This window comes from Sinocyclocheilus rhinocerous, unplaced genomic scaffold, assembly GCF_001515625.1.
Source record: "Sinocyclocheilus rhinocerous isolate Xijiao unplaced genomic scaffold, SAMN03320098_v1.1 scaffold2307, whole genome shotgun sequence".
NCBI lineage: Eukaryota > Metazoa > Chordata > Actinopteri > Cypriniformes > Cyprinidae > Sinocyclocheilus > Sinocyclocheilus rhinocerous.
In genome coordinates, this window is record NW_015642048.1 from 250,550 (window position 1) to 261,930 (window position 11,381).

General features: G+C 38.2%; 1 protein-coding gene across 1 annotated transcript in view; it reads right to left on the reverse strand.

Moving 5' to 3' along the window:
• The window catches only part of LOC107755347 (zinc finger protein GLIS2-like), a 16,324-nt gene extending 5,849 nt beyond the window's left edge, over window positions 1–10,475 (reverse strand). Inside the window, exons 1-3 of the mRNA XM_016572111.1 lie at window positions 10,189–10,475; window positions 3,414–3,566; window positions 98–237 (exon numbers count right to left, since the gene is read on the reverse strand). Coding sequence (XP_016427597.1) covers window positions 98–237; window positions 3,414–3,549 — 276 coding nt within the window. The 5' untranslated portion in view covers window positions 3,550–3,566; window positions 10,189–10,475. The remainder of the gene's footprint in view (window positions 1–97; window positions 238–3,413; window positions 3,567–10,188) is intronic.
• Between the last annotated feature and the right edge of the window lie 906 nt (window positions 10,476–11,381).

Consider the following 11,381-nt stretch of genomic DNA (forward strand, 5'->3'; position numbering starts at 1 on the left):
ATATATACACACACACATACAATCATTTAACAGTGTTGTTCAAAATCAACTGAACCATTTGAAAAATGTTGCAGAGTTTGAGGTACAAGTTACTCACTGAGGCCAGAAGAGGCGCTGTGGGGCTCCAGCTAGCGCCGCTGTCTATGGGAGAGGGTGGTGAGGGAGAGGAAGATGGAGACAGACTCAGATCTACCACCATGGACGATGAAGAATCTGACATGTCCTTGTCAGCTGCATCTGGAGATAAGAAGAAATTAGGTTAGTTTTTGTACAACTGAGACTGTTATTGACTGTCAGACTATAGATTAAGTGATGGTTTTTAGTGACTCTTTCTGTAGTTACACTGTTACGACAGTAGGTGGCAAAAGTCCCTGCACGGGCCTCAAATATAGGCCCTAGCTCGGCCCTGGCCCGAGACGCTAAGGTCCTAGCCCGGCCCGTGTCTGACAGCTTATCAGAATTACCGGCCCGTGTCCAACCCAAACCCGTCTTTTTTCCCCCTTCTCCCAAAACAGTGATCATAGCCTATGTTTGATCAATTTAGCCTTCTCAAATCATCACGACTTGCCTAAAATAAAATCTATAGATATAAAACAGTTCAAGCATATAACAATGTTAGTTTAAATGTTAAACCTAGATGAATGTGCGATGTTAGATGCATATCCAAGCATTTGTGCAGAGAGTGGAAACTCTGCAGGACATGGAGGTGCCAACACGATAGAGGTCGACCGATAGTGGATTTTACCGATACCGATAGCTAGGTTGGACCACACAGGCCGATACTGATTAATCAACCGATAGTTTTTAAAATGGATACTTAACAAAAATTAAAATAGTGCATTTATATTTAAAAAAGTACTGAACCATACTTTGTACATGAATAAAAATATTAATATTAATTATATATTGATCATTAAACTTCAAAATTAAAAAATGTATTAGTAGATGTTGAAATGAGCACACTCTAACTAGATGGCCATCTTTAAATATCTACACAAAGGCCATTGCATTGAAATTACATACATATGGATATTGTATGTAAACTCTCACACTTTAATTAGTTTTCTTCTAGAACACGCGATGATTACCTAATCAAAATAACAAAATATGGCAGTCGGACACCGGGCAAAAAGCACAGCGTCGCGTCTAGGAGAACTCGCACTGGACGAGTTGTGTTCAGTTCAAGCAGCGGCCTAAAACAGTTTATTTAGTCACCAAACGGGCAAAAGTTCACTTCAAGAATGATCAAAAAGTGGCATAGATGAGTTTGAAGTTCGGTGTTTAAAAAAAAAAAAAAAAAACCCAGAGCAAAACAGAAAGAAAATGTGCGATCTATATTATAGATCTCAATATGAAGCATACAGACTTTGTTAGAGCCACAGAAGGACAAACGTTTCACTGAAAAAATGCACAATACACAGTTTTACAGCCTAGGGTGAAGTCATTATGTACATTAACGACGATTTGGGACTAATATAATGTGATTTAATGTAAAACTGTGTGAATGGCACTCTGTGGAGCGGCAGGATTTCTGTTTCTTTACCGCGTCACAGCTTTAAATCTGCAACTTCGCTGGATGGCAAATGCATTAAAATGACCAGCTGGATATAAACTAATGCAAATAGATGTTAACAATCATGACATTTAGCATTTGCGTCAGACTTGCGTGTGTTTTGGTCACATTGTTTTAACCGCTTGAAGTGCTGCTAATGTTCGCGTCCTCTCAGCCTTGATAGCAAACATACTGCTGTCCTTTCTCCACTAATGCAGCATCCAGTTAACAAATTAATTACTTAGTAATGATATAAAAACATGCACTATAGTCAGGGGCGTAGATTACGCGGGGGACGTGTCCCCCCCACTTTTAATATCACGTAAATTCGTCCCCCGCACTTTTTCGGGCAAGTGTGTTGGCATAGAGGTTTTCAAGAGCCAAATTAAAAGCTAGAAATGAGAGAAAAATTAAAGTTGACTATATACGAAGTTTTTGAACAGTAGGATTTTTTATGTTTTTTAAAGAAGTCTCTTCTGTTCACCAAGCCTGCATTTATTTGATCCAAAGTACAGCAAAAGTTTGAAATATTTTTACTAGGTTATTTCAAATAACTGTTTTCTATTTGAATATATTTTAAAATGTAATGCTATAGTGTACTGTGTACACACGTTTCGTTGTCTGTTTTAAATCTGCGCATCTGAAGTGTCCCGCTCTGTGCAGCGCGCAGTGTCACGTGTCAAAACAAACAGCACGTGCTGTCAGTGATTTCGCCTCTATAGAGGGCGCTCTCGCTCTCGTACTGTATAATGACAGCGGAGCTTCTCAGCCGCTCCAGCAACAGACGCAACCCGGAAAAACTATCGGCATGGATTTTTGCCGATAACCGATAGTTCCGGCAATCAACTATTGGTACCGATTAATCAGCAAAACCGATACATCGGTCGACCTCTACAACGTGATCACTTGCATTTTTTTTCAGTGGAAACAACTTAAAATATGCCGTAATTTTTGCTCCTAAGGTAAGAGTAATACATAATTCAGAACTGTAAAGGGTCTACTTTTTATAACATAGTAATTACTTTTGCCGGTGCTTTGCGGCAAGCTTTAGCCTTTTGCGTGCGTTTGAACGCAGATCTCTTCCAGCTGCGCTGAAGTCACTTGCGCTCGCTGCTGCTGCTGGAGAAGCCTAAAAGAAGGAGAAGCTCGGTGCGCGTCTGAACTATGACATGAAAATCAGCCTGAAGCCCGGCCCTAGGGGCGTAAAAAATCGGGGCCCGGGCTGAAATGCAGGGCTCTAGTCACGATAAGCGAGTTGCTGATTCATTCATTGAATCAATTTGTTCAAGCACACTGATTAATTCAGGAATGAAACAAGTGACTGTCTTTTTGAGTGAGTCAATTGTTGGTCACATGACAATGATAACAAGACAAATGTAGTACGTTCGAATTACATTCATACTACACACATTCATATTATATAGAACAAACTTTTTTAACAGTTGCAAAGGAATTACTTATTCAAAAGAAGTGCCTATACAGTGAATATGCTTTTTTGGATGCAGCCACCTGTCATTGAATCGTTCATTCAACATTTTGTTAAAAACAGCTGATTCATTCAGGAACTAAACAAGTGACTGTCTTTATGAGCGAGTCATTGAATCATTCATTGAACCAATTTGTTAAATAACGCTGACTGATTCAGGAACGAATCAAGATACTATTCAGCTGATTTGTTCAAAAACTCTGATTCATTGCAGGAATGAAACAAGTGACTAAATAATCCACATAACTGTTAATCTCATAAATTGCATTATCATTCCATTGAAAAGTATATGACTGTATGCACGTTATAACCGTAGTAGTATGTGTTTCATCTATAGTTTAGTTATGTAGTGGTTTGTGTGGTCAGTTGACTAACCAGGGCTTTTGGCCTTGTGCAATGCGCGGGATATTCGAGCACGAGAAAAGTGCAGCGGGGCACAGATGGACGTTCTGAGTGTCCTGTCACGGCCAGAGGGAATCTTCAAGTCCAGGGGCTCGTCCAGCGACAGCATGGCTTTGATCCACCAGCCTGAGAAAATCAAACCATGTTATATATACTGTATATATTGAAAACATTTTTTTTCTTTTTTCCATTACGACTCTTCACAGTGGCACCAACACTGACAGCTGTGATTTTGCAGCTTATTTTGTAGAAGGAAATACCCTCTCTCTCCCTCACACACACACACACTCCCATACATGTGCAGCTCCGTGTTCACTTCAGCAACTGTAAGTCATTTACATTTCTTTGTGCCAGACAGGTCACGCACACACACACACAAGCTGTTCATCACACCAGCAGCCCCACTGCAGTCAAAACATGCAGAACGCATTACAGAGATATATAGATCTGAGTTCTTTGCTTTCCTTCATTCTTTTCCTCCCGTCTCGGTTTCTTTCTGTGATGCAGAGGAAAAGCTGATGAAGACTGGGCCTCTGGCTCCACATATATGTACAATTATTTGTACAAAATGGTCCAAAAGTCTATGACCACTAGGTGAAATTAGGAATGCACCATAGTTAAAATTCTGGTTGATAATTATTTTCAGCATTGGGGTAACGCATTACTATAGTAGGCTAACGTGAGTTACGTAATCAGATTACTTTTTTCAAGTTAGTAGTAAAGTAATGCATTACTTATAAATACTTACAAAAAAGTATCTGGGTTAATTTTTCATATAAGTAATGCAAATTACTTTGTTTTCCCATTTATTCACTGACTCAAAGTATTTACTTTCCATAAAGTAGTAAGTAACGGGTTACTTTTTACAATATTGTAATGCATTACTTTTAAAAGTAACTTTCCCCAACACTCATCATTTTCAGGTTATGGCCGATATTAAAGTTCTTTACTATTTTGCATAAATAAATTAATCAATCATTTAAAATGTTTAAAGAAATAGTTCACCCAAAAATGAAGATTTGCTGAAAATTTACTCGCCCTCAGGCCATCCAACATAGTGTTTGTTTGTTCATCAAAACTGATTTGGAGAAATTTAGCATTACATCACTTGCTCACAAATGGATCCTCTGCAGTGAATGGGTGCCGTCAAAATGAGAGTCCAAACAGCTGATAAAAACATCACAATAATCCACAAGTAATCCACACCACTCCAGTCCATCAGTTAACATCTTGTGAAATGAAAAGCTGCATGTTTGTAATAAACAAATCCATCAAAGCATTTTAACTTCAAACCATTGCTGACGGCACCCATTCACTGCAGAGGATCTATTGCTGGGCAAGTTATGTAATGCCAAATTTCTCTAAATCTGTTTGGATAAAGATATAATCTCATTTACATCTGTGTGAGTAATTTTTCAGAACATTTTTAACTACAAGTGAAAAAGTGACTTTTAAACGACACCTTTTTGGACCCCACTGAACATCCTCTCTTACGGTGATGTGCATTACATAAACATTCATCTAACCATATAATTATTTTCTTCCCTTACACGGGAATGAGGAAGTACAGCACCTTCAACACACCCCCACATTCATCATGACCCAAAGTTATGTTTTTTTTCTTACAGAGAACATTCCCACCATTGAAATGTTGATCTCCGAGCAAACACTTGTGGCTATTCATTTTCAGCTCCTGCATGCTTTCATTTCCTCATTCCTCTGATTCCCTCTCTGTGATATTACACAGTATTGCAAAAGGTTTGAGTGCTGAACACTTCCCCTCGTCTCCATCCCTCTGTCCCTCCCTCACTCTCAGTCTCTGGCATAGGGTTTTGTTTTCAATCTAACTTCTTCCTCGAGCTCCACCCTTACTTTCTGGCCTTTATATACACGCTAACACTGAGACATACTGTTCAAACACCACAAATATTGCACACATTTCTGAATGTCGACCTCCTGGTAACATTCAACAGGTTTTCAAATGGATTTTGAGTAGCTACTTTACAATGTGTCCAACCACAGTGACAGTGAGGTGGTGTTTTTGTGAGGACAATGAAGTGCCAAAATGTCCAAATGATGGAATAAACCTATACTTTTTTTTATTTTGGAGAAAAATACCTACTTTAAATATATACTTTTATGATTATATTCTCCACACAGACACACACAAGGTCACTCTTTCTCTATTCTGTTTCTCATTCCTCCACATCTGCAAGTGTCTGAAATTCTGGCCCTTTACCTCCTTTTGTTGACTCACATCGAAAAGCTGCGGGTGATCATTCCTTTCCTATTTCTCTTTTTCACTCCCTCCTTCCAAAACTCAGTGATGCAATCCCATTATTTAGCCTGCAATCTCAGTGTCTGGCATGAGAAAGAGCCAGAAAAAGAAAGGATGGATTGCTAGTGTATCTTACTAGGAGTTTTCCTTTTTACTTTTTAATTGCATGGATCCTAAAATATGATATATTACATATATATTATGAGTAATAATTTATATATTTAAAAAAACTGTCATTTGAAACAACATGAAATTAATTTCTGTAATTTGTTTTACAATTTATTTATTTAACCATTTAATTTGGTGGCAAACAAATAAATAAATAATAAAATAAATAATATTGTTACTATTACTTACATTTTATTAGTAATTATTCATGTTAATAAAATATATATAAAAAGTGTCATTTGAAATTATCTGCTTTGTATAAAATTCATAGTTTAACTTATTTGTCAGTTTATTTAAAGGGGTCATATGATGCTGCTAAAAAGAACATTATTTGGTGTATTTGGTGTAATAAAATGTGTTTATGTGGTTTAAGGTTAAAAAAACACATTATTTTCCACATACTGTACATTATTGTTTCTCCTCTATGTATGGCCTTTCTGAAACGCGTCGATTTTTACAAAGCTCATCGGTCTGAAAAAGCGAGGTGTGCTGTGATTGGCCAGCTATCCAATGCGTTGTGATTGGCCGAATACCTCAAGCATGTGACGGAAATGTTACGCCCCTCCAGCTATCCAGTGCATTGTGATTGGCCGAATACCTCAAGCGTGTGACGGAAATGTTACACCCCTCACCATACTGTGATGCCTTGTCCCGGCCGGAGCGACGAGACAAAAACATTAAAACCCATTATAAACGAGGAATTTGTTGCATTCAGTGGGGACATAATTACGGATTATAATGACTATAACTGTCTTTTTACGCATTGCGTTGCACCACGCCGCGTAAACATAAAACCATGTCTGCATTTGTGATCAGAGAAATGACAAACAACAAGTGTATATTACTCATATATTACTAGTAATAATTTATACATAAAAACAATTGAAACTATATTACATTACTTTATGTAATTAATTTGTTCATTTAACCATTTAATTGGGTGGCAACAAAATAAATAAATAACAATTTATATGCTACTACTTCATATTACTTGTAATTATGTATATAAAATGTATATTAAAAGTGCCATTTGAAATTATATGCTTTGTATAAAATTCATAGTCTAATCTATGAACTTTATTGGTCAATTTATTTAACCATTTAATTGCTATATATATCAAATAATTATTGGTATACATGTCATATAATTTTTTTTATTTTTTATTCAATGACATTATCTGGAAAATATCTACTTCTTTATTTAAAGTTAACAGTGTAAGTTATATAATTTATTTAGCAATTTAATCTAAAACAACATTTAAATTAGCTTAAACAAGTAGCCAACAATTTAAAGCAATATAATACTATGTGCATATTTGGGTTTTCCTTCTTACTGTAATTTACTTTTTTTTTAAAGATTTTTTTTAGATTTTCTGAGGACCCGCTTAAAAACACTCTCTGGCATTCATCCATAACAGGATGAGGGTGGAGAACAAAACACAGCTAAATAATGAATCACTGATGAGGAAGAAACAACAACATCCGACAGAAGGCAATGAGCGCCACATCACTCCCTCTCTCTCTTTCTTCATCGCTCCTTCACTTTCCACCCCCTGCGTCTGGCAACAGGACAAGGTCAACACAGTCTCCCCTCCTCTAAAATTCCCATTCCTTCTTCTCCCCTTCTCTCTCTCTCTCTGTATAGTCTGTCATCCAGACACACACACACACACATTCCTCTGGCCACAGCAGATTCACCCAATTTGTTTCCACTGCGCTTTTAAGTGTACATTAGAAATGCAAAGAGAGAGCCAAGCTCATAAACAATAACAAGAACCAGCTGCGGACCCAACGCAGCAATCGTGCGCAGTTTCTCCATCGACGTGGAGCGAAGAGGAAGTCTGGGAGAACGGTCGTGGCTGAGAATCAAATGAACGGTGTGGATTAAGTGCAATTCGAAAAATTTTCAGACATCATTTTCTCCCTTCTCGCGCTCTCATATTTCTCTGCTCTCTCGCTCTCTTTTTCCATGCCTTTCCTCCTCCCCTTGGATTGCTCATGATTTGCAAAGGCCTCCAGGAACTCTGTCCAACCTCAAACTCAAGCCAAAGGGGGGAGAGATTGAGAAAATAGAATGAGACGTAAGGGTTGATGAAGAGAAAAAGGAGGGCGGGAGCTCAGGAATTCTCTGTTTCTTTTGGAAATGAACAGATATATTGCTCAATATCGTGTGTTTATGCTGTACAAGGCGTCCTCGTATAGGTAAAGTTAAATAAGGAACTAATGGAGATGAAGAATTCCAGAAGCAGCCATTGGTGGTTGGTGTTTCACAAGAAAAGAATGTGTGGTTTCATCTCTCCCTTCTGTCTTTCCTCACCCATTCTCTCCAACGAACCTTACCGCAAAAGCGAAGACCACATTATAAGTCAAAACTGATGTATGGACGACACATCCCTCAGCAATCGCAGCAAACAATGTCTCACGACCCACTGAAACATTCATACGCATACTCCCTCAGCCACACATTCATCCACAATCTGTCTCTCATTTCATTCCTCAGACCCTCTGTTAATGTTGCAGTTTGTTGCATCAGGACTGGGCTTGGCGTTGCACAGAGAACCTCCCAAAGTACTGCCATAACCACCATAGACACTGAGCTAGACATGGCAAACGCCCACATATTCGGATTAGCGGTCATCAGTAAGGGTTTTTCAATAAGCGACTTTTAAAATGTACATTTGGTAGACTCCAATCTTGATTATTTGCATGCATCTGTGAGATATATGAGCGTTAATGAACCTTAGTAAAGGTAGACGGCATACAAAATAGTTTGCAAATAAAAATGTGAATATATAAAAACAGTACCTACACATGGCTTGTAAAAATTAGACTTGATTTAGGACCTTAAAACTGTACGACCCATTTAACGGAATGTACTGTTGTTGTTGTTGTTGTTTTCGTTAGCGAAAAATGAAATATGGTGTATTTATTCGTAATCTGTCTTTTAAATTAGATATTTATCCCATTATGTTACAGGAGCTAAAGTGGTCAAACGTAAACATGTTGTTTTCAGTTACCAAGCTAACAATTTAGCCTACTAGTTTAGTGTTAAATAGTTACAAAATGCTTTTCTGATTTGCTACGACAAGATATCACAATAACGCAGGATGAGATCTTCGTTTGCACCGAGATAAAACTGAAATAAACCCCATCAGGACACAAAACATAAGGGTCTTGTATCATGCTGAAGGGGTTAAGTTAGCAAGCTAACAATTTAGCCTACTAGTTTAACGTTAAATGGTTATGAAAAGCTTTTCTGATTTGCTACGACAAGATATCACAATAACGCAGGATGAGATCTTAGTTTGCTGCGACATAAATAAAATAAACCCCAAGACATAAGGGTCTTGTATCATGCTGAAGTGGTTAAGTTAGCAAGCTAACAATTTAGCCAACTAGTTTAACATTAAATGGTTTACGAAAAGCTTTTCTGATTAGCTCAGACATGATATCAACATAGCGCAGGATGGGATATTAGTTGGCCCTGACATAAATGCAAAATAAACCCCATCAGGTCAAGAAACATAAGGGTCTTGTTTCATGTTGAAAGGGTTAAGTTAGCAAGCTAACAATTTAACCTACTAGCTTAACATTAAATGGTTATGAAAAAATGTCCAATTAGCTATGACAAGATAACACAATAATGCAGGATGGGATCTTATTTGCCCTGACATAAAGCCAATCAGGACACGAAACATAAGCGTCTTGTATCATGCTGAAAGGGTTAATTTTAAGATAATTAACTGCTGAGAGTAAACTACGAAATTTTCACATATTTTACTGCATAAAAAATAAACGTGAAATATTTTATTATGTGCAATAACGGCTGCAGACCAATACAAGACAAGTAAACTAGCATAGCTGAGAAATCTTGTGAGACAATGTCAAATAAAAACAATAGCGCTCATTACACAAAAATATTTGACCGCCGAATGTCAGGATTGACCAATCAGCATCAAGTACTCTAAAGCGCCTTGTAAAATGACATGATATTACAGCATCTGAATTTAACACAAATAACCTCCCACCCACCCGCTCAGGTGTCCTCCGTTCACACCTGTAGCTGCCCTGAAAATGAATGTCATAAGTTATATAACACCAGGTGGTCCCTGTTTATGACGGAGTCTGTTTACCAAACCTATTCCTTGGTATTCGATATCTATTCAACATTAAAGAAACTGGGTCAGTCAGACTGTCTGGATAAAACTTACGCAAAACAACACACACACACACAACCTTAATGCTTTTCTAGACGTGAGCTGATACAGATTGTGTTTGTCCAGATGTGCGCGACGGTTTTACCTCGATAAAGACGCTCCGTCTGATTCCGAAATACGTGACGACTTGAAGCGCGCGGTCCGTTTAACGCTTAACGAATGTCTTCATCAAAAACACTCCTGGATGCAGCTGACCGTTTCCAACTCACGCATGACACGATAGGCTATACTTAGACCAAAAACGCAAACTGTTGCTATTAGGATAAATTGTCAGGAAATATAGAACTGTGTCAAGTTGCGATAAATCGTTCTAAAATAAATACATTTCAAAGGAGCATCGTTTGCTTACGACGCCTGTCTACTGTCTCCCGGCTCCTTCCTCAGTCAGAAAAAGAGACGGAGGGAGAGGGAGGAGAATAAGACAGAGGGTGGAGGACATGAAATGATGATTCTTTTTTTCCCCTCCAGATGTTGTTTCTCTCTCTCTCTTCTTCTCTCTCGTAGATTACTGTATTATTCTCCCTCCATCAATCCCGCCCTGCTGTGTGACCCCGCCCCCCACGGAGACATGCGTGACCACGTCGTTCTCACGGCGTGAAAACCGTCTGACTTCGGTCCAGTGTCTGGTCGTAGGCTATCCTCAACTCAACTCTCACTTTGCTTGTATAACGGGGGAAAACCCCATGAGAAAAACATTCTAACTTTGCTTACTTTAAAGACATTCATTTTAAAAAGGTTTCAGCATGTAGCCTATATTCAGCTGGATTTCTGTTTCGACCACCAAATTAGCCTAACAGGAAGCCTATAATGGTATTGAATGATTATTATCTTCATGTACCATGATATAAGGCACTGTAAGCTACAGAAATACCATCAGGCCTATAGCCCTGTCTCAAAGTAAATTGTATTACCATGATAAAAATGTAAAAAAAAAAACATTAAAAAAAAACATGGTAATACTGGTATTTTTAGTACTTTTTTGATAGTGAAGACATCTGGTAAATAAAAGCACGCCATCTGGTGGTCACCTCAGGTGCAACAAATTAGAATCACCTCAATAAAGCTTTTTTTCATGTTTTAATTGGTCCCTCCAGTGAGCAATTGAATCTTCCTCCACAGATTATAGACTGTTTGTGAGCAGACCTCACGTTTACTCATCACTAGCAGCTGCACACGTGTTGTAGTGGCAGAAAAACAGTGGTAACAAGTTGAGGGAAATGGGCAAAATCCAGGGAATAAGAGGGGGGGGGGGAAGTCTTGTTATGACTTTGGGTTTCA